Source organism: Lontra canadensis, unplaced genomic scaffold (assembly GCF_010015895.1).
Source record: "Lontra canadensis isolate GAN:19392208 unplaced genomic scaffold, GSC_riverotter_1.0 scaffold28, whole genome shotgun sequence".
NCBI lineage: Eukaryota > Metazoa > Chordata > Mammalia > Carnivora > Mustelidae > Lontra > Lontra canadensis.
The window spans coordinates 14844011-14868437 of NW_022631022.1; the positions used below are offsets into that span (position 1 = coordinate 14844011).

Genomic DNA, 24427 nt, shown 5'->3' on the forward strand with positions numbered 1-24427 from the left:
AACAAATTTCAGACCTAGGTGGCTTGAAGGCACAACCAGCTTGATGCCCCATTCTGTTCTTCATCATCTGGTCTCCTTCTGTCTTAGCAGACTGAACTCCGGTCTTCAGCTCCCTCCCCCCGCCTCCTCCCAAGCCTACCCTTTCCAGGCATAACAGATCACTCAGCATGTCCCAAACACACTGAGCTCTCGTGCCTCCAAGGCCCCCGCCTGCACTTCTGTGCTACCTACTTCTGCGCTAGAGCAGCCTTCCAGGCTCAACATAAATATCAGTGCCTCACGTGCTCCCCCTGAGCCACCCCACACTGGGAGTGCTCTCGGGGGCCCTCCTTGCACACCCCCCGTGCCACAGCGTGAACACTGCGTCTTGGTAACATATGAGGCAAGGGCCCTGGCTCCCTCCTGGGTCTTCTGGTTCTCCAGGGCGAGGCTTACCCAGTTGCTTACCCTGTGTGCATTCTCCCTGAGACCAGCAGCGGCTCTGCCCCCAGACACTCCGTGAATGTTTGCTGAGATAACACATGTGAGAGACCACAGCTTTATTGCTCGCCAGACAGTGTGCCAATAAGGCCTACCTTTCTGGATCAATTAGTGGAGATGAAAAGGCTCTGAGTTCCAGGAAACAAGAAAGCAAGGCCCCACACATCTGGTGGGAAGCAAAGGGAGCCGGTGAAATTGAAAGTCAGGTAACACTGGCCACCACGGAGAAGGCCCCAAGAGCCTGGATGCCGGGCGAGGAAGAACGCAAGGGAGCAGCAGCTGGACGGCAGAAGCGTGTGTTCACCAAGAGGCCATGTGATCCAAGGCAAGCTGGACCCAAAGGAGTCAGCAGCCAAAAACTGGAAAGAGAGTCCCAGGGTCCTAAAACTCACCCCGTTCCATTATGAACAACACAACCTGCCAAAGGGAGCACGCGCGAAGTTCAAAGAGGCTTCGAGCAAGTAGGTTTAGGTTGAGCTCATAGGTCTTCTCAGAAGTTCAGAAGACTGCAGCTCCTGCCAGAGCTGATCTGTGCCATAAATTATCTGGTGTCTACGGAAGGTAAGAGGCAAAACTCTGACCACTTCGGGAAATAAAAATTAAGATGATGAAAACAAAAGGTTTCCTGGCGGCCTACCGTGCGGCACACGCTGTCACAGACATCGGCCAGCTCAACCAGGTCTGCCGCTGGGCTTCAGAAAGAACTTAGGACCTGCACCGAAAGACCAGCGTGAGAGTCAGTGGAGAGTTTGCCCTGAGCCTTCAGGAAAGAAGGATCTGGAAGGCTTATAAATGGGGGGGGAAGAAGAGGGAGATGGGACACAGGGGTAAGTGATGAATTCGTGCTAACAAGAGAAAGAAAGGAAAGGAGTCTTTTCACAAAGGGATTCGGGAACACCACCAGGAGCCAAGAAGCTAGCAAACTAGCAAAGGAAGCAGAAGGCTGGTTGTAGAGGTGCTCTGAGTTTGAAAGTCTCTTTTTGTACCAGGAAGCCAAGCCTCAAGAGACCCTATCCCTGGTGAGCCACCCACTGGCCTCCCAGGAGGTGAGACCCATGGGGCAGCCGACCCTACACACACCCCTAAAAATAAAACCGAGGAGAAGTCTTCAGAACAGACCCAGCCCTTCAGAGCAATCCTGGTAGAGGACTTAGATTCTGATTTCGGATATTATCACCAGGCTGCTCCTTTTTCTTTAGAACGTTTGAAAAAATCAGCCGAGTGTGCCTAAGAATAAGCCGTCATTGGGCTCACTGGTGCCCCTACACATCTGAGTGATCCTGGCTTCACAGGACCCATCCTGAGGTGCTTTTATTCGGCGAGGGCTCAGACCGGGTGGAATAAAGACAACTGAGTGGATGTTCCGGCAAACCAATTTCAGACCAACAGAGAGCAATGGTGTCCAGTGGCTAGAGGGACAGTACTTACAGTTGAGAAGGTTATGCACTGCACAAGGACGTCTGGGGGTTGAAATCTAATGTGGCTCCCCAGTGGAGAGAAGAATCTGGCTAGAGGAAGGGGAATCTTTTTGGATTCACATAAAAGCAAAAAATGAACTAGTGGTGGTCCAACAGATAGCATTTCCAGCTGAGGCTAAGTTCACACTAGAGAACTCAGAACCGAGACGGCAGCCCCACCCTGCTGGGCTGGGCATCCCTGAAAAGCAAGGCAGGTAAGAGATCCGCTGGGACAAAGGCCCAGGTAGTCCACGAAACAAGCCAGAGCAGCCACTAATCACCTGTGTGATCCTGGGTAAGTCACTCCACAGCCCAACCCACCATTAAGATGCGCTCAGAGCACCCATGTCACGTGGCTGGAACGCAGAGTCAATGAAATAATGAAGGTAAGTGGCCCTCAGTGGCTCTCCCTAAACGGTGGTTACCATGGTGGCTGCACTTCCTAAAGGTGAGAGACACAGAGCCTCCAACCTTGACACGTGAGGGTCACCGCAGAGGCAGAGAGCCAAATGCAGGCTGAGTGGTATGGAGCTGATTTTGCAGGAGGGAACAGTAAATGCATTCATTTCTCCAGCGTAACTGAGAGAAGTCCTCTGGGGAGTCAAACCCATGGCTGGTGTGGGATGTAATCCGAACCTGAGCTGCCCTCCAGAACGACAGGGGCTTAAGGGAAACCCAATGAGATTACCTGTGGGGCACAATGCCTGGCCTGGGCAGGTGCTAAGCAAATGTGAGCTCCTAACCCCTCTCCCCTGGGGACCCTCAAACAGTGGCCCCCGCCCCAGAGGCTGACCTCCAGCAGGTTGAAGCAGGACCCCCAAGTCCTGCTGAATTCATTAATACAACAGCATTCGTGATTATAATGCAACTAACATTTCTTGGACCTCTTTTATTCGAAAGTCCCAAGAAGGACACAATGCTATTTCTCTCATATTCTGGATGCCTCTCCTGCTCTGAAAGTTTAAACCACGTTTTATATATCCACACACCATACATCACTTCATTTTTTTCTTTATCATAAATAGGAACTGTTCCCAGCATAATAACCTTGTGTGAAGAATGAGGCATGACTTTCTTCCTTGCATTAGAGTGAAGATATTTAGGTGCAAGTCTGTCACCCTCAGTTAACTGGAAGAAAGAGGGATTTGTTCTAGAGTTTTACTCCATCCCCCAAGATACCAGCATCGTGCACTTAACTATACATTCAGAATTCAGATAGCAGTGATTTACGGAATGCCCGCTGGATGGCTTATGCATGTTACCCCACTCAACCGCCACTGCAAACCGCGGAGTGGGTCGTCACTCCTATTTTACATGCAAGGAAACTGAGTCCCCAAGATGCTGAACAACCTGTCTGAGCCGTAAGTCTGCGTGAACGGATGTTATTGTAATAGTAACCAATGGGACCGAATGAGCGCATGGTAAGCTCTTCAGGGGCTCAAACAGCTGTAAATACCGAATGCCATCCACAAAGGATTACAGGGATGGGCTGTCTGGAATGAGAATTTACGGGAAAACACGGGGAAGAAATCACCGCTTCCCTCCAAATCCAGAAAGGAAACATCTTCAGCACTAGCCCACAGTGACCTGCATTCCAGTCTCGGAGGGAGAAGGAAATATCAGCTCACGGCTCCTGGATGCACCTGGCCCACAGGGGACCACATGTTTCTGTGGGAAAGAGATCTGGGAGGGAACACAGACAACACTGTGCACCTGGAAATCAAACCATAAAGAAGAAAAGGAAAGCTCTAGGGGCAAGTCCTCATTTTTTTTTTTTTTTAAGATTTTATTTATTTGAGAGAGAGAGAGCACAAGAAGAGGGAGGGTCAGAGGGAGAAGCAAAGTCCCCACCTAGCAGGGAGCCCAACAGGGGGCTTGAACCTGGGACTCCGGGATCATGACCTGAGCCAAAAGCAGTCACTCAGCCAACGGAGCCACCCAGCACCAGGGGCAAGTCCTAATTTTGACCCAGGCCTGACCTAAGGGGCACTGGCGTGAGAAAAGAGCTCAGGCAGAAAGGGAGAAAAACACAGTGGAGAGGAACAGGCTTCGAGGCAGACTTTCCTTAGAATTCCTACTCTGTAGCCTACAGGCTCTGGGCCCCAAGGCTCATCCTCTGACTCTCCAGGTACACAGTTTGACGCATACAAACCAGGGACAATATGGACACTTTACTCACTAGGGCCCTTCGGGATTTAGCTCTGAGCCTTATACACCATGTGTTCGTTTCCCAGGACAGCCATAACAAACGACCACAGACTCATAGTTCTGGAGGCCAGAAGTCCAAAATCAGCATCAGTGGGAAGTCGGCAGGGCTGCGCTCCCTCAGGAGGTTCTAGGGGAGAGCCTGTTTCCTTGTCACTTTCACCTTCTGTGGCCGCAGCATTCCTCAGCTAGTGGCCCCAATATGGTGACCTCTAAGGACAATACCTCGAGTCTGTCTTCACGGCACCGTCTCCTCCGTGTGTCTAGGTACCACATCTCCCTCTGCCCCTGTCCTATAAGGACACTCACGGTTGCACTTAGGACCCACCTGTATCAGCCAGCATGATCTCATCTCCACATCCTTACGGTAATTACAACCGCAAAGTCCCTTTTTCCAAACAAGCTGTCATTTGCAGGCTCCAGGAATGAGGACCTGGTACCTTTATTCAGCCCATGACAGACAGTCCTCCCTCAAGAAACATCGGGTGTGACTCTCCCTATAGCCAGAGCTATAGGTCCGGGAAAGGGCCAATGGATGGATAAGCAAGGGAGGGCTCGAGAAGCCTGTAAGGAGCGGTCAGCCCTTTGCCACGAGGACCAGCAGAGGCCACAGCACTTGTTTCCCAAACCCTCGCACACACAGCGAAATCACCTGGCACCACTCCTGGGCTCGGAGTGACCGTGGGAAGACTGGGGACACAGGGGCCGGGCAACGTGGCCTTCAGATCCCGCTCTGCCCCTTATAGGAGCACGACGCCGGGGATGTTTCTACCTCAGCTTAGAGTCCTCAACTGTGAAATGGGGCTGGCTGAGGCTCCCAAAACGGGTGTAAATGGCGTGGCACATAGTAGGTGTCATAAAACAGTCATCATCACAATGGCCAAATCAGCAACGTGCAGGAACGATCTGGGAGGGAGACCACAGTAATGCAGGCATCCAGGATGTGGCCCCCAGCCCCGTCCTCACGCGAAGGCATCTCAGGCTGCCACCAGGCGTGCGTCCAAGGAGAAGCCTAGGGGTCCCAGATGCAAAGCTGAGATCCCCTTTCTGGGGCGTACATATTGTAGTCAGATTTTTTCCATAGCCCATCATATCCTTCTCCTGGAACCTGGAGTTATGAATGACTTGGAGGAAGTTCAACGCAGCATTCTTAGGGCAAATGTGATCTTTGTTCTGATAACTAATGAAATACTTCTGACACTTAATGAAATGCCAGAAGAAATGAACAAGGGCTCTTTGGAGCCTTGTCTGAGATCAGAGTAACTCAAGCTTAAAATCTGGCTCCAATCTTTCCTAACCTACAGGCAGAAACATACATACCAGTGGGGCCCGGCTCTGCTACAAAGCTCTGTCACCGAAAAGGGCCAAGGTTTCTGATTTAGAAAACAAAGCATATTAAAACACCGTTTATCTGGTTAGCATCAACGGGTAACCTCTTGTCAAACAATTCAGGGACTAAGTGGAAATCCTGCTTCGAAGGTAAAGAAACAAAACTTTCCCTGCAGGAGGAAATAAAGAACACCAAAAACACAGAGTGTGCACTTCAGACAGCTGTACCTGCCCGCTCTGCTCACTGCCCAGGATCACTGCGGAGGTTTTCCAAGGAGAAACGCAGACAAGACCAAAGATTTCCCTTCTCCTTGCCATGTGGCTTCTGCTCCCGCTGTATGTAACAAGACTCCCTAGGTAACAGCTGCAGGTCAGGGAGATGGCACGTGGTTTTGTGAAGTTTAATTAACAGCTAGTTTTCCTATCCAGCATCATGAAGGGGTCCTCTCGGCTCCAGGGGCCCTCAGGACAGAAAGTACGTATTTCTCCAGCATTATTAGTGACGAAATGCAAATTGACTCCAAGAAAGGAGGCAGGGAAAGGAGGAGTTGAAAAAAACAAGTGATTCCTACCCACAGCCAGGGACAGTTCCCCAGGGAGGCGGGAAAGGGTAGGGAGAGCCTGTGATCTAGGCCTGAACCTGTCTGTCCTATTTCCAAAAGAAATGGACCTTCCCCGTAAGAACACACCCATGCGCGTGCACACGCGCACACGCATACAGGTGAGTACAAACACACATGCGTGCATATGCACACGCATACAAGAAATTACAGAAGGAAACATGAGGCTCTGAAATTCAAAGACGATCTGGTCAGTGAGAATTAAATAATTTAAAACATGTCTTTTGTTTTTCAAAGTACTTATACCCGTTATCTCATCTGACCCTCTCAACGGGCCCGTGCGGTAGACAGAGGACATATATTTATCCACATTTTATAGATTAGATGAAATGATTCTCGAAGGTCATCCAGTTAGCAGATGATGGAGAGGAGACAGAAAGTGGGGTTTAATGACTCCTAGCTCAGGGCCTCCTCCCTCCGAGGTAAGAAATGTGAATGCTTTCAGTAGAAAAAGGCCAAGCCCCAGGGGGAGACTTCCAAGAGAAGGTCGGACACGTGGATGGCACTCTTAAGAAAAAGTCATGTCTGGAGACAGTCCCAGCAGAGGGATTTAAAGGGCGGTGGTCTTGATGCATCCAGAGAGAAGAAAAACCATCACATTCCCGAGCGTGTCCGGAAACGTGGCTCAGAGCTGTGTCTTCCTGCTGCCTTCTTCTCTCTCCATTACTCTGCGTGGCAGAACGGTGGTGGGAACGTATAAAATAGCAATTGGACCTCAGGGACGTGCCAAGGGCGAGCGGGAGACCCTAACGGATGGGACAGGACCCCTTCATTTCACAGACATGTGAAGTAAGGCCCAGGCAGGGGACCTGCCTGGAGATGAAAGCATTTGGAAGGATCGGGAACTGGACCTCGGACTCTGGGTTTGGAAGACAGAGCCCTTTACTCCACACCAGTGCCTCAGGCGTCTATTACCTTTCATTTTATTAACGTCACTGTCCTTGATTAATACCTCGTGTCCAAAGGAGGACACTTAAGGGAGGGGTGGGGGGAGCATGGATTTTCTTCTTCTTTTTTTCTGGGAAAAAGTACTGCTAAGTTTCCCATGGAAATTATCACATGTGATGTGGGGCAGTGACTGGGGGTCCTGCTAACACAGAAACTATCCCAGGACTAGGATATAATTAAGACCCCCCCAAAGGCAAGTACTTTATGGTATGTGGATCATGTTCCCACCACCCACAGATGCCCACATCTGAACCCCAGGAACCTGAGACTGTTATCTTACGTGGCAAAGGGGCTTTGCCGATGAGATTAAGGATCGCAGGATAAGGAGATAATCCTGGATTAGCAGAGCTCCTATGATGTAATCACAAGGGTCCTTATAAGAAGGAGAGGCGGCTGACAGTTCCAGAAGTTGATAAGAGGCAGCACGATTGGGGGAAGGCTCATGAGCCAAGGAAGGCAGGCAGACTCTAGAAATGGGAAAGGGACGGAAACAAGTCCTCCCCCGAAGCCCCCAGAAGAAACACAGTCCTGTTCACATCTTCGTTTTAGCCCTCTGGCTTCCAGACTGCGCGAGGATAAATTTGTGCTGTTCAAGTCTTAGCTCCCCGACCAGTAAACCCTGGCTTCTTGTGACGTATGAAAATGGGGTAGGTGGGTGGCATGGCCATTCTGCAAATCACAAGGGCATGAAGGAGAGATTTAGACTGACTGCACAATGGAGACATCAACAGGCTTTAAAATGGAAAAGAGCTGGTCCTCTGTATTAACAGGAACTATCCTTGAAGACATTCTAATGCAATCCCCTTAGTCCTGCTGGATAGTCCCTTCCTGGAAGGAACCTCTGGACTTCCCCAGTCTTGCCTGGCCATTCCCTCATGCACAGCCTGTGCTCCAGCCCCATCAGACTGTTTACGACTTCCAGAACGTGACAGGCTCATGCATGCCTTCAGGTCTCCGCCCCCACAGTGTGCTTTTTGGGGGAACGCCCTCCTCACTCTCCGGCTCTGCGAAAATCCTTCTTCATAGCTCAACTCAGTCATCACTTCCTCTCTGAAGCCTTCCCTGGCTCCCCGACCTCTCTTTCCATTTCTGTCCTAGCCTTGTAAATGTCCATTTGCTTGACTTCTCCCTCCACCCCACCAGCCAAAGCAGACTTTCTCGTTCCCCTTGTGTCACCAAACCACTGCCACACCCCATCTTTAAACTACTTCCCAGCTCCTTCGCTAACCCATCCTTTAAGGAAATCACCCTTAGCCATGGAAATTACCTTGATTCCCCAAGAGTGAGCTGCTCCTCTGTGACCCCACAGCCCTCTGCTTCCCCACAGGTGGTACATGCATCGTACCCCGCCACGGTGGTCATCCCCAGTACTTCCTCAGTAAACACGGAGGTCCTTGAAAACCACACCTCCTTCACCTGTCCATCCCTTCTGTGTTAGCACAATGCCTGGTTGACAGCAAATGCACAAAGAATGCTGAACAAATTAAAACGAAAACAAAACACAAAAAGGTAATTGCTAGGTGCACCTGGGGGACTCAGTGGGTTAAGCATCTGCCTTTGGCTCAGGTCATGATCTCCGGGTCCTGGGAATGAGCCCCGCATCGGGCTCCCTGCTCAGTGGGGAGTGTGTTTCTGCCTTTCCCTCTGGCCCTCCCCTTGCTTGTGCTCTTTTTTTTTCTCTCTCTCTCAAATAAATAAACAAAATCTTCAAAAAGAAAAAAAAATGTAATTGCTATGTCAGCTCTACTAACGAAGCTCTGTGATCCACAGGCTGCCTTTAAAAGCAAATACCTTTATAAAGTTAAGGTTTTGCCTGGCCAGCTGCTGACTATCCCTAGTTGGCGTTTCCCCTGGGCTTCCCGTGTAAAAGCCCATAAGCATACATGTGAGTGTATACACACACACACGCACATATATGTACTATACTCAAAATCTTAGAGCAAATATTGGAGAAAGATCCCATTTTCCCTCATCTCAGAGAGGTATTGGTTTATAACACTTAACCTTAATCAATGAGTACTACCTTTAATTTTAAAAAAGCCTTTCTAGAAGTGCAAATCGGGGAGGAGCATCCATAGCCCCGGTGGGTTTAAACCCTGACTCTCTTGCTTTCCTTATGTGTGACTTCGGTCTAGACATTTTCTCCCTGACCCTGGAGTCTGTCATCCCTAACTGGGAACAATACCAGTGTGCCACCCACGACTGTGATGAGGACCTGACAGAATGCTGCGTATAAAATGCCGGCCGATGTGCCTGGCAGGGGGAAGGGTTCTGCCACCTGTCCTGAGTGCTTATGAGGAGCCCAGCACTGTGTGTAAGGACTCTGTACGAATTGCCCAACTCCCAGCAGCCCACCGAAGCAGGTGCGTGACTATCCCCCTGGGGGGCAAGCACGGCGATGTGGCAGGACACACATCTGGGCAGTGGCGGGGTTGGGCAGACAAACCAGGCCTGTCCACTCCAGAGCTAAGTCTTCACTGTCACACAGGCGTTTCCAGTTATGCTGGCTCCCATTCCCACCTGTCACCTGAAGGTCTGGTTAAGAGCCTAAAAACAAATGTTTGTTGAGACTGAAGGACTAATATTTAAAACCGAACAAAAAGCAATAACTGAGTACCGGCCACAAACTGCTCCTGAGATGTGGGTCTGTGCCGTCTGGGCGAGGGCGGCCCCCTCCAGCCAGACAACCTCCCGACAGGAAACTAGTTCCACCTCTCCAGAAAGTTCTGGGAAGCCTGCCCTCCACAACCTTTCTGACACCTGAGGGCTGTGGCATGCCGAGTGTCACACACTCAATGGAAACCGTGGCCATGATTTTCGCGGTTGTGACTTCCATGGTTCCTGGCTCCTACAACTGTCTCCAGTGGATGAAAGTTCTCAACTTGACCATGACCACTGATGGAAGGGAGGAGTGCTTCCTATCTTGAAAAAACCTCGGCATTAAAGCCATCAAGCATCCTCTTCCCAAATCCCAGCTGGTTCCCATGGGCAGTGGTAAGGAAAACTGACTAGTGTAGGCCAACCTCAGGAAGCCCGTGGGGAAGGGACGCCTGGTAGCAGGCTCTCCAGCAACCAGAGCAGGGAGGGTTACCCAACGTCTTCCTTAGACAGGAGTGGGGTCTAGTCTCATAACCTGTCTTTGTGGAAGCTGGCTTAAACTGGCCAGTTGATGTTTACAACAGGTTTCTGGTGGGTTGTGTACTTGGACTCTAGGCAGCAGGACCCTCTCTGGATTTTGTCACTACCAGACATATAGGGAATGAGAAGAAATTTGGTTTAAGTTCTATGAAAGGGAAAATCCTACAGTCAGAAGGGCTCCTTCCAGCTCCCTCCAGTTGCCGGCACCCATTTCCAGAAACTGGGGGGGGAAGGCTCCTCCTGAGGAGGGCCCTGAGCTGCACGGTGAGTGGCTACCCTGTGGCCCAGACAGCTGAGCTCATGGAGTGTCCTCCTCTCTTCACCCCTCCCCCTTCAGCCACCACCAGGACGTCACCTTAGGTGTGGAGAGAGGGTGGACATGGGGAGTACCATTACGGAGTCTGTTGGCCAAGACCTGCAGGCTGAACTCCCCCAGTCCAGAGCCCCCACAGGTGTCAGTGCCCTGACTAAATCCCAGGGAAAGGCCACCCTTTGTGGCAGGCTTTTCTGAGCAGGTCACGCCAAGAGAGGGCACAGGGCAGGGTGCCCTGGCCCTGGGATCCTGGCTGCACCCGGGCTGTGTGGCCCAGAGTCCTGACCTCCTGGAACAGACCTCATTTCCTGTCTCCCTGTCTTCCTCTGTGGCCCCGGCCCTCCACCTGATCCTTCCTGAGGAACTAGAATTCTTTTTTTTTTTTTTTTAAGATTTTATTTATTTATTTGACAGACAGAGATCACAAGTAGGCAGAGAGGCAGGCAGAGAGAGAGAGGAAGAAGCAGGCTCCCTGCGGAGCAGAGAGCCCGATGTGGGGCTCGATCCCAGAACCCTGAGTTCATGACCTGAGCCGAAGGCAGAGGCTTAACCCACTGAGCCACCCAGGCGCCCAGGAACCAGAATTCTAACTGGAACTCTAACACATGAACACCCAGCCTTTAAAGCTCTAAAGGGAGGTATAGCTGCAACTTCCTGAGCACCTGCTGCAGGACAGGAAGTAGGATCACATCATTTCATTGAATCACCCAACAATCCCAGCTGCTGGGCATTGTTATTACTATCATTTGAAAGATAAAGATCCTGAGGATCAGAAAAATTAACCAGCTTTCCTAAGCTCAGATCCTTGGAGAACTTCTAATAAACACTGACATGATTTTTTTTTTTTCTTTTTAAGATTTTATTTATTGGGGCAACCGGATGGCTCAGGCAGTTAAGCGTCTGTCTTGGGCTCAGGTCATGATCCTGAGGTCCTGCCACTGAGCCCCGCATCGGGCTACCCACTCAGTGGGGAGTCTGCTTCTCCCTCGCTCTCTGCCTCTACCCACACTCCTGCCCTCTCTCTCTCACTCATCAACTCTCTCAAATAAATAAGTAAAATCTTCTTTAAATTTGTGTTTGTTTGAGAGAGAGAACATGAGCAGGAGGAGGAGCAGAGGGGGAGAGAGAAGGAGGGGGAAAGAATCTCAAGCAAACGATCTCGTGACCCTGAGACCACCACCTGAGCGGAGACCAAGAATCAGGCACTTAACTGACGAGCCCCCCTCGTGCCCCCATACTGACATGATTTCTAAGGCTTTTAGAGTGTGATCTGCATTGCGTATATATATGCTTTAATGAGACAAAGTCTGATATGGAAGCAAGTGGACTCAAGACATTCCTAAATATATGCCAGCTAAGCACATTTTACTTATCTGTCAAGGCTGGGTTCAAATCCTACCTTCTCTGTGCGGTCTGCCTTGACTGCTCCATCCCTCAAGGATTTCCCACGTTCCGCATTTTGTGAGTTTGCCACTCACCCACCACTACATGTCAGGCCCCCCAAGGACAAGGGCTGCGGTTGCCCATTTTTGAACCCTCTGCTGCAAAGATTTCCCTGGCTACAAGAGCTGAGCCTTGCAAGGAAGAGTCGCAGTTCATTTTAAGCCTTGACTCCCAAATCGCACCCACTTTTCAAGACGTGGCTCGAACCGTCTAACCTGCCAGCAGCTTCTCTGACCACACCGGCTGAAAGCGAGCAGCCTCACTTTCAAAATCGCCATTTGGGTGAAAAGGATTTGAGTGCTAGACTCCAACAGACCTACTTAGAATTCCGGTTCTGTCTCTCCTGAGGCAGGGCATTCTGAGCAAGTGGCTCCTTTCCTCCCAGCCTCAGTTTCCTCATCTGTAAAATGTGAATATATGCACTTGCCTCACTGGGTTGTATGAACTATAAATGTGACAATGCACCTGATGCATGGTCTGCCCATAGGCCGTGATCCAAAATGGCAACCAGCATCATTACCATTCATCACACTGTCTTATAGGGAAGGCGTTTACACACGTCTTTTCTAACCTTCTAGATCAGTGGTTCTCCAACTCTGGAGTATGTCAGAATCGCCTAATACGAAGCTACCTAGGGCACACCCCAAGCCTACAAAACAGAACCCCCATTAGGCACGGGAGACGCTGGGGCCTGGGCAGCTCCACTTTGAACAAGCCTTCCAGGTCCACTACAAGTGATTCTGAACATGTGCTCCCTGAGCCTGGAAAACTCGGCTAGAGAATATTCAATTTCCAAATTTTTCCCCCATAGAACCTTAAGAGATACTTCCAAACACCTGGTTTCCAACCTCGGCTGCAACCTCCAGAGATCCAGATGTTGTTTTGGGATGTGACTGGGGTATTGAGATTTTTCAAAGGTGGACAGAAGATTCTAAGGGTCGGTCGGCCAAGGCTGAACATCACTAGTCCATATACATGTCCTCTGAGACAAACAGAGTCCCAATCTGATGCTGATTTAACAGAAAGGACTCTTATGCTAAAAGAATTAAAAAAAAAAAAAAAAAGTGAGTTTGCAAACAGTTGGTCTAGCCTGTGAGTAAGAGCTTTCAGCCCCCGACCCGGCTTTCATTCACCTTTGTGTCTGTCCCAGGACCTTACAACATAGTAAATTCTTAATAAATATTTGTTGGAAGGTTGAACAGTTCTGTTTTATTTGTTATCTGGCTCCAATTAAGTTTTCGGTTGCCTAGCATAACAACCTAACGGTTTTCTTAAACATCTCAGCCTTAACAGCCTTTGCTTCAAACCTCAAACCTGAAACAGAAACTGGGGCAGACAGCCATCCAGCGAACACACTGACATTTCTTCTGGGGTCACATATACTATGCAAGCTCCTAATGACAGATAAATATAAGCAAATGTGATCTTCGTCAGCCGGGAAGAGTGTGGCAGTTGTCGGCAGCTCAGGCCTCCCGGCCTCATGTTTGGACTGCTCCCTCTGAAGCTGTCAAATTACGAGAGTATGATAAAAACTTGTAGGAACTTCATAGTAAACAGTAACTGGCCCCCTGTCAACATGTTAGGAGAAAAAAATTTCCCGCTGCCAAAGCACATGGGCCAGAATGCCTGCAGTACAGGCCTGGGCCAGTGAGAGCCGGTTCCCTGGGCAGCTCTTCTAGGTTCTCAACCACAGCGGCTGTAAGAGAAGGCCGTGAGCACTCCAGGGATACGGGAGCCGGAGCACCTTCAACTCTTAGCTTTTCCAGGGCTCTAGGGCTCTGGGAGCCTTTCATCTCGTAGGCCCTCGGATTCCTTGTGTGTAACAGCTACCTGATCGGGTCCTTAGCGCCGCGACTGCCTGGGTTTGAATCCCACCTCTTTACACACTGGCTGGGTTGCTTTTGGCAAGTTTCTCCACTTCTCTGGGCCTCCTCTTCTGCACCTCTAAACTGAGGATGATGCTAGCATTATTTCATACGGTCGTCAGTGTCGAGGGATAAGAACAGTGCCTGGTATAGAACAGGCATTCGATAAACTTTAGTTATTATAAACCTGCAAATCTCAAACCGAGAATTTTGAAAACCAAGGCTTTTTCTTTTCTTTTCTCCTTATGTTCCTGTTGGTTTGGTGTCAAAATTCATTGGGCTGCACACCCGGCCTAAAGGGACACAAGACTATTAGGATCTTTTTTTATCCTACTTAATATGAACTTTCAAATGTTTCACGGCAGAAGTAATACAATCGATTATGGGACTCTGCCCCATACCACAGAATGGAGGCCATTAACATGTGAAATAAGCGCTGAATTATTTTTAGAGAATCTGAGAAGTTCTGGATTCTAAAATGCATTGGTCATAAGGACCTAAGATAAGGGAATGGGGAGCTATCCTCTTATGGGTTGTGCTCAGATAAAAGGAAGGAGGCATCCTCCCAGTGGATTTCTCTTCCCCTCCCCCTGCCAGACCCTGCCAGGCCTCAGAACTCACAGCTCTTCCCCTCTTCTTTCCACCCAAATTCGGTTTATCCTTCAGAATTCGGCTGAAGCACCCTCCCTGTGAAATGGTCCTCTCTAAACTCCTACTGAGCATATCAAGGGACCAGGGAGGGTGGTTGGGTTGTAACTTCCTTACACCTCCGGGTGGATGCACTGACGGCCTACAGCACTGGGCTGAGACAGACCTTCGAGAAGCATCTAGCCGCAGTACGAAAGAGTGGTCACCGCCGATATCCCGTTCTCCCCGTAAATTTTCGTTTGTTGTTGTTTCTGTTTTTGTATTAATAAGCTCTCAGAATCTATCGTGGACCTAGGAGCATTCAACAAATGCTTTTGAATGAATGCTGACTCATCTGTAAAGATGGGTTGACTGATTCATTGACACAGCTACCTTTCCCACGGACACTGCCTCCTTGGTCGTATTCATGCGGGCCTACCATGGGAGGCGTTTTACAGCTTACAACTGTTTGAACGCTGCTATGCAACACACCCTATGCAGACTCTACAAAAGTGTTAGGTCCTTAATTGGACATATCCTCAAAGCAGCGTGTTCACTCAAAACTCTCCGGGAAAACTTTCTGGAAAATGCATAGACTTCTGAAACCAACGGTCTGGGAGCACGTGTGACTCCACGGACGTTCAGTTTGCGGAAAGATTGGAAACTCGCATCAGCCCCGGCATGGGAAGGCCCCTCGTCCAGCATCCGACCTCCCTTCCCTGGGCACCCAGGGCGCAATGGCCCGGAGGGCTCCCCACTGCCCGCCTTCTTTCACCCCTCCCCACAGGGCCTCCCTAAGGTTGATGCCTAAGGGCCTTCTCAGAATTAGCTTCACTTTGAAGACTATTCAGAACCACAGAGTGGGGTGGGAGTGGCCTCAACGCTTAAAGGCCTGCAAAACACATCAAAAGATGAAAGGAAATACACCGAGCCAAGAATTCCTCCCCAGCCGCCGAAGCTGCCGAGCATTCCCCGCGCAGGCCGGGACTCAGAGCGCGGGACCTCCGGGAGGGCGCAGGGCGGGGGACAAGGTCAGGGACACGGGCAGGGTAGGTGGCGGGCGGGTGCGTGTACCTTCTTTCCGCTGTGGGGTCGCGGGCCCGCGCCTGCGGGTGCCGGCTGCCCCGCGACCCCGGGCCCTGGCGGCTGGCCTCGGGGCCGACCGGGGCGCGCAGCTCCTGGCGCTCGCGGCTCCGGTGCAGCGGCACCGACGTGCGCACCGCCGACACCACGTGGCCCGCGAAGGCGCGCGGGGGCGCTCCGGGCCGCAGGGCCCCCCGCGCGCGGTACGAGCTGGGCAAGCAGGGCCGCGTCTGCTCCATCACGCCGCCGCTGCAGCTGCGCGAGCAGGCGGACCAGGGCCCCCAGGCGCCCCACACGCCCGGGGAGCCGCCGCCGCCGCTGTCCTCGGGGATGCCCAGGGCCGCCGCCATCCGCTGCGGGACCTGCGGAGACAGAGGCCGGTTAGGGGACCCGAACACCCGCTCCTGCTTCACCCCCAGAGGCTCTGGATGACCCTAAAGCCCCATCTGTTAGGCACTGGGCCGGTTTTAAAATCAGAAGAACGAAATGAATACAGTCCAGCCTGGGTTATACGGATGCACTCGTAAAATAGAACTTTTTTTTTAACCGGGGAAGGGCGGCACAAAGATCAAAGCGCCCAAGGCTCACAAACGTCCTAATTCGGTCCTTGCTTCCTCTGTCGTGGCCTTGGAGAGCTCAGTGTGGTGCCCTCAGCTCCTCCTGAGGCTTACCCTTCAGGACTCCCCCTTAACCTCCCACTTAGGTCTTCAGAGTGCAGGCCAGACGTACTGTACTTCCCTTAAGCTGCTGGGGAGGCCCCGGGGCCCAGTCTCCATGCAGGCAGGAGGATGGGACACTGCCATTTAGAGGCCCTGCCCTCGCGTCACCTCCCTGCCACCACTTCTAGCCCTGTGACTGGGAAGTTTCTGAATCTCTCGGAGCCGTACTGTGTTCTAAAGGATGGTCCCTACCTCACGGGGACACAATAAATGTAAGTCAGGTCATGCATGCGCAGAGCAGGGAGCCTGGCACGAAACATTTGTCAGTAACCACAGTGATGATTTTCCAGCTTCCATGGTCAATCAGAAGACCTGAGAAATGTCAGAAAGTTTTAAAGTTCTAACCTAGAGGGTGATTCTACACTCTTATTCACTTAACCGGTCATTTCACAGGGAACAACTGTGCCAGACAGGGCGTTCAGTGTGGGGACACGGTGCTCCCGCAGACACGCTCTGAGGACCAGCTACATCCCCACACGAAGCTGAGCGCTGAGGACCAGGAGGAAAGCACCCTAGATCCACATTAATGGCCTGGACCCAGCAGAAATGTGTTGTGCAGCTAGCACAAGATTGGGAAGCCTTCGGGGGGACTGGCTTCCCTGGGCTTGAAGGGGTGGAGAGGGGAGACGGATTAAGGCCTCAGAGGAGGACTCAGGTAACAGCTGTGACAGTCAGGTGTGTACTCAGTCCCAGGGAATGCGTGTCATCTCCAGGCTTCACCGTGGCCCTGCTGTCTACCATTCTCACCTCTCAGAGGAGAGGTTTGCCACCTGAAGCTCAGAGACGAGTGACCCACCCCATGTTGGCGTAGCCGGGTTTGCAGTTAAGTGTACCCAACTCCCATTCCCACAGCTCCAGCACGCCCTGCTCTCCCCCAGCAGAGAGCTGCCCTTGAGTTTCTGGATCCTTCGCCTAGAATGTCCTTCTTACCTGTGTGGCACTGACCAACACTATGACTTTCCTTGGAAAGCAAGAAGCCCGATGTGGGACTCAATCCCAGGACCCTGGGATCACGACCTGAGCCCAAGGCAGTGGCTTAACCCACTGAGCCACCCAGGCATCCCTAAGATCTTTGTTTTTGACAGATTTTTTGGCCCAAAGCTTAAAGCTCAAAGACTTTTCATGGTCGAATCCTCTGTCCCCACAGTACCACTGAGCTGTAAGAAGGTCCAGGGATGGTCCTCTCCTTTGTGTGGAACAAATCCAAGAAGGCAGAGCTCCTTCACATCACATGGAAATGAGAAGAGAAAATGAGAAGAGACAGAGAGGAGAAGAGACAGAGAGGAGAAGGCCCTGTGACCACCGAGGCCGACTGGAGAGATAATAGCCATGAGCAGCAACATAGGGAGCCAACACAAACTGGAAGAAGTTATTAGGGATGTCCCCCTAGTAACTGGAAGGAGTATGGCCCTAGCAACACATTGACATTGAACTCCTGGCCTCCAGAACGGTCAGGGAGAAATTTCTGTTTTTTTAAGCCATCGAGTTTGTGGTAACTTGTTACAACAGCCCAAGGACACTAATGCAGTGTTTAGTACAAGGATGAAAAGTGGACAGGCATTTGCTGAGTCCCTTTTCCGAGTCTGGCATTGTGCAAATGCCTCACGGAGGGACCAGGTCTCTGGCGTAGACACTATTAGCTCCAGGGTACATTTTACAGGGTGCTCGGCCACCCTGAGAGGTTGGTGTCATTTTGTCCCTTCTGCAGGAAAGAACTGGGGCCTGCAGAGGCTGCGTGACTTGCCCAGGTGCACACTTGCCCACTTGCCTTACGGGCACAGGCAGGGCTGACACTGAAGCCTGCCTGTTCCTATTTCCGGGTTCCTTTTTTTTTCCCCTGAAGCATGTTGCCTCCCTGCCCACTTTTGGTGGAAAATCGAAGGGTAAAAGGAGTCGAAATACATCCCCTTTGATAGTTCTAGAAGGGTAACTGGGATAAACAAACAAAGCCAGGCACATCCGGGGATTCCGGGTATCCAGGACCTCCTGATTCCTTGTGAACACAAAGAAGGAAGGCACTGTCGCTAACTTTTGCATGAGGCATGTAGTTCCACTGGAACTCCACTTCCTAGAACTAATCCCACCCTTAATTTAGCTTCCCGTTGCCAAATTGGGCAGGGTCCCTGGGGGAAGAAAACACGAAACCACATTCCATCCTATTCTATTCATAAGAATTCGTTAATTTATAGTTGAATTATGGTGAGTGACTTGAAATTCCATCTCAGTCCCCATGGTAGGAATCCAACCACATACTCCAAAATTGTATTTTCATAGTATGCAGCCAGAAACAAAGAAAAAAGAGACTGGGGAGGGGGGCAATGGGAGGAAGGAAGGGAGGGGAAAGGTAAACAAAGAGAAAGAAATGAAGAAAAAACAAAGAAAAAATAAAGGGGGGTGCTCTGGATGTGGGCCTCCTAGCTGCATCCGAGCCCCACCTCAGCCGGCTCCTCCCCAGCCCTCCTGATGACCACCACCCTCCTTGTTTTCTGACAGTCAAGGAGTTTTCTGGGAAGCATAGCGGGAAGACTTTCAAGTGTACTAAGATACAATATTCCCCAAATCATGACTAATTAACAAGAGCTATCTGTGACAAGAATCAAAACCAAGGAACAAACCATAAGAGACTCTTAATCTCACAAAACAAACTTAGGGTTGCTGGGAGGTGGGAGGCAGGGAGAGGGTGGCTGGGTTATGGACACTGGGGAGGGTATGTGCTATGGTGATCGCTGTGAAATGTGTAAGCCTGACGATTCGCAGACCTGTACCCCTGGGGCAAATAATGCATTATATGTTAATAAAAATAATTTTAAAAACAAAACAAAACAAAACAAGGACTAAATCACGATTGGACAAAGCCAAATCAAGAATAGAATCTTAAAGCCTTATAACCTGCCAGCACATTGCTTCTTCCCCAGTATACACATGTCATTTTAAGACTAAAGCAGAAAGGGATGCCTGGGTGGCTCAGTAGGTTGGATGTCTGCCTTCAGCTAGGGTCATGACCCCGGAGTCCTGAGATCAGGCCCCCTTTCGGGCTCCCTGCTCAGCAGGGAGCCTGCTTCTCCCTCTCCCTCTGCCTGCCTCTCCCCCTGCTTGTGCTCTCTTTTTGTTCCAAATAAATAAATATATATAATATGTACTATTATATATAATAAATAAATAAATATAACTAATAAATAAATAATAATAAATAAATAAATAAAATCTTTTTTTTTTTTAACTGAAGCAGAAAACGTGAGGCATTTCTAAAATGCACCCTCAACGGCTGTTTTTCCTCACTTACCAATTTTTCCAACCAATTGGTCAGAAAAACATGAACAATCAGATGGAAGTAGGGACAAATGTCATGAACAGGTTGTTTATGGTCGTCAGGGACCGAATGTTTGAGTCCCTCTCAAAATTCAAACGGTGACGCTTTGCCCCCCACGGTGATGGTATTTGGATGGGAGGGCCTCGGGGGTTCCTTGGCTTTAGATGATGTCATGTGTGTAGGACCCCACGTTAGAATTCATGTCCTTAGGAGAAGAGGAAGAAAGATTGGGAATCCCCCTCTCTCTCCACCACGTGAAGACATACTGAGAAGCCAGTGTCTGCGAGCCTGAAAGAGAGAATTTGTGGGCAAGCAAATCTTGACCCTGGATTTCTCAGCCTCCGGGACCGTGATAAATAAATGCCTGGTGTTTATGCCCCTGGTCAGTGGTATTTTGTCATAGCAGCCCGGGCTGACCAATACAAAAGGGAAATAACTACAACATGTGAAAACTGTTGAACATCACCTATAGTCAAACAATGCAGAATAAAACAACAGAATTCCATGTCACGCCCATTAGATTGGCGAAGAATATAAAGTTTGACAATACTGATGCGGCAAGAACATTCACTGCTGGTGGGAGTCTAAATTAGGGCAACTTCTTTGGAGGGCACTTTGCAATACCTGTCACGATTTTAAATGCATGTACCCAGAGGCTCTGCTTCTTTTTTTAAAAGATTTTATTTATTTATTTGACAGACAGAGATCACAAGTAGGCAGAGAGGCAGGCAGAGAGAGAGAGGAGGAAGCAGGCTTCCTGCTGAGCAGAGAGCACGAAGCGGGGCTCAATCCCAGGACCCTGAGATCATGACCGGAGCTGAAGGCAGAGCCTTCAACCCACTGAGCCACCCAGGCGCCCCTCAGCGGCTCTGCTCCTAATAGCTCACACTATAGATATATTCAAAATCAGCGCGTAAAGTTGGACATAGGATGACTTTTGTTGCATCATTTGTTGTAAAGAGTGAAACCCCCAAAATCTGGAAACCACCTAAAGATCCGTGTAAGTGAAATCTGGTTAAATGAAATCTGATCTATCCAATAAAATATAATTTATCTGTTAGAATGAGGTAGATTTATTGATGAGGTAGATTTAATGAGGTAGATTTATGTTATATATGTGTAATATATAACATATTAATTATGAGGACATACTAATTAACATATTAATTAGTGGGAAAAAATACAAGAAGTAGAAAAGTATGTAAAGAATAAACCTATTTATAGATCCTTCTCTCTCTCTCTTTTTTAAGATTTTATTTATTTGACAGAGAAAGAGACAGCGAGAGACACAAACAGGGGGGGTGAGAGATGGAGAAGCAGGCTTCCTGCAGAGCAGGGAGCCCGATGCAGGGCTTGATCACAGGACCCCAGGATCATGACCCGAGCCAAAGGCAGACGCTTAACGACTGAGCCATGCAAGTGCCCCTAGATCTCTCTCTTTAAGCATTAGGTTGAAGTGAAAACTATTGCTGACATTTTATCTTCCAGAGAGAAAGCTGTATTTTGCTGTACGGAGAGGCGTGGGTGGTGCAGTCTATACTGGATGGCCTCAGTCTTGTATGAAAGAGAGCAGACCTGCCAGTGAAAGAAGGGGACAGATAGACTAGAGGCTCAGAGCAAGAAGAGGTGATCGGGAAGACCAAGATATCCTTTATCTGTCTGAACCGCTTTAACATAAGCTCCAATCTGATACTCATAAGATTCATTTTAAGGATTTTTATTTCCATTTTGCAGATGTAGTCACTGAGGTACAGAGTGCCCTAGTGGATGAAACACGGTTTTGAAAATACATATAAGAGACAAAATCATGCAAATCTGACAGTGCTGTTTGGTAGATGAAATGCGGTTAAGTAAAGCATCTAGCACACTCCCAGTCACCTAGTAGGGGCATGGCAGACCTCCATTCGTCCCTCCTCTGGAAGAATTTACATCCCCAGTCGAAGTTTTATAATGTAAAACAGATCCAACACTCGAACCTAACCGGGGCTTATTCCCTTCCACTAGAGGTTCTGAAGGATGAGGCAGGGCGTAGGAGTGAAACAACAGAATTAAAAAAGAAGCTTCTCGGAGTACACATGGCATGCCATGCCCCTTCCCCAGAGATTACAACATGTACTGCCTGGAGTGAGGCAGGATCAAGGAAGAGAGGTACATCTTGGATAAAATCCTCCAGACCTTTCACTATCCCCTTCATCATTTAAAAGTGACTATTTGCGGGGCACCTGGGTGGCTCAGTGGGATAAAGCCTCTACCTTCTGCTCAGGTCATGATCCCAGGGTCCTGGGATTGAGCCCCGCATCGGGCTCTCTGCTCAGCAGGGAGCCTGCTTCCTCCTCTCTCTCTGCCTGCCTCTCTGCCTACTTGTGACCTGTCAAATAAATAAAAATCTTAAAAAAAAAAAAAGTGACTATTTGACATTATGGTGCTCGTCTAACTCGTCACTATTGGGCATGAGCCAGGGAACAGGAAAAAGGGAAGGCATTCGGGGAAGTGAGAGAGCCGGGATGGTTACATTCCTATTTAAGCTCAGGTCAGCCCTATAAAGAGCTGGCAGGAGAACCAGAGGGAGAACTGAAATTCCCCGAAGACTTTGGGTTTGGAGCTGGATGTTGTACTAGCAATACTTTGGGATCAGTTGTACGGAAGTTAATGTTAGGCAGGGATTTTTGTGTAAATGTGTATCAACAGTAAGACGTGTGTGTAGGGCAGCCTGGCAGTCATTCCCCTTTCCCTGGGTCCTTTAGGAAATCTCCCCCCACACTGGATGAAGTGTAGTGGGAATGCATTCAGGGGCCCTGCCAGCGGAAGCCAAGGTAAGCAATGTGGGCCAATCGAATGTGCTCGCTCCTTGAAATCTGAATATTCAGTAAAGGGGCCAAGAGACCACAGATGCCTTGGAGTCCTTCATCCTGACCCCACTGCTTATGCTCTGAGACCATTTCTTTGGCTCTCTGGCATGTCTCAGTGCCCACTTACTTCCCAGGCTGGTTCCAGTAAATTCTGTCACTTGCAGTGAAGAAGCCTTCATGACAGCCAAATGGCATTATAATGGCAAGTGTGGTAAGCAAGGTAATGCTAAATAAGCTGGGTGTGCCTTTGGGGCAGGATTTGGAGGAGAGAAAGCAGCGCTTGGGATGACCAGAGTGGTCCAGACTTGGCAGAAGCCTTGGGCTGACGGGAGTCCAGGGCCCCGGGATTCATGGGGACAATAGTTGTCCACAGTCAGCCTAAGCAGAGAACCAAGATCTCCCTACAACAGGATGGGCTGATGGAATCAGAGGTTCACAGGGACAGCATGTGAGCTCCGGGAAGAGCAGAAGAAGCACTAATCCGAGCAGTTGGGGCTATCTTCCTTCATCACGACGTTCTTAAGAGGGGTGAGCACGTATGACCATAAGAGAAAGATGGTTGGACACACCAGGGTTTGACAGACTCCATGAAATACCAAAACCATGAGCAATCCTGAGCAATATGGAAATAGTCTTATAATATAACTTTAAGTGAAAAATGCCAGATATAAACTTGTAACTAGACCATGATTATAATAATATAAAGATTAGGTAGGCATATACTAAACAAAGCCCGGAAGGGGATATGGGAAAATGAAAACATACAGTGTGTCACTAAAGCCAGACCCAGGGTAGGTTTTCTTGTAATTAAAAAAAAAAAAAAAAAAAAGTCCAGCAATGGTTACACTACTGTTTGCTCAATAAATAAAAATTAGATGAAATGAAGAAAGATTCAGAACAGATTTGGGGGGGGGGGGCACCGAGGAGTAAACCAAGAGTTGGTGGTAGTCCTTGTCAGAGAAAGCCCTGGGAATTTCTCATCGCCACAAGGAGATCTGTAACTAGAAACGGCTCTAAATGGTTTCAGCGTATTTGCTTTCGGTACTAATGTGAAATCATGTAAGATTTCACTGGTTTCTAATTTTCTTCCTACGACATTAAACCTACCATCTGTTCTTCATAGAAAACGAGTCACATGCAAAGTCTGAAACTCTAAAGTCTCCTTCTAGAAGAGACTGGAAAAAGTAGGTTTGGTTTTAGCCACATAACCAAGTCAACAACCTAAAGCAAACATTACAAAAATATACCTTGAAGCTCAAGCCCAGTGAGCAAAGCTTTGGGGGAGCTGAGAGCCCACGGGAGCGGGAAGGTATAGGGGCATCTGTTACCCGGGATCCTGGGCAGAAGCACAGGGAGGGCGTGCACTCGGATAAAGCTCCAAACTCAAACCGGACCTAAATAAAGTACCACCATAGCAGTGTTCTCGGAGACGCAAATTCAACCTTCCACCTCCATCGCTCAGCTTGCCTCTGACAATCTTATGTCAGCATAACATCATAGGAGAAGCTGCAAAGATCAATGTAGGAACCTCCCATATATGGGGGACTGGAGCAAAACGTGCTCAGCCTTGATCATGCTATCTGAATTCCCCGCACGGTAATTTTTATCAGAGTTCTACAAATGCATTTCAGGAACAGTTAAAAGGAGGTGTGGGCACAAAGCCATCACAAAGCAGGAGTAAGCAGAGGCCAAAAGAGGCAGAGGTAAGTGGAAAGAGAAATACTAGGCCTTGGCTAAAGCAAGAGCCATACAGAGGAAAAAACACTGTCATGCAAGTCACCCAAAAACTAAGCACATGTGTGTTGGGCTGCCTGGTGAATTCTAGCTCTGTCTGCTGAGCCCTAAGGCTCTCTCCCAATACCATGTCTTTATAGCTAGTGAATCCTTGCAGTAAATGATCTCAGACACATCAAACCCTTCCACATTCACCTACTTATGTGATACTGAGTATAGATGTTCTGGCCCGAACACTGGAGAACACAGACATACCCCTGTCCTTCTACTCCTGGTCTGCGTTCTTGCCTCACGACGTGTGACCCGC

At 49.5% G+C, this 24427-nt stretch overlaps 1 protein-coding gene across 1 annotated transcript in view; it reads right to left on the minus strand.

Annotated features, from left to right (window-relative positions):
* The window catches only part of THSD4 (thrombospondin type 1 domain containing 4), a 551822-nt gene that overhangs the window by 455291 nt on the left and 72104 nt on the right, over positions 1-24427 (minus strand). Inside the window, exon 4 of the mRNA XM_032864919.1 lies at positions 15500-15870. Coding sequence (XP_032720810.1) covers positions 15500-15870 — 371 coding nt within the window. The remainder of the gene's footprint in view (positions 1-15499; positions 15871-24427) is intronic.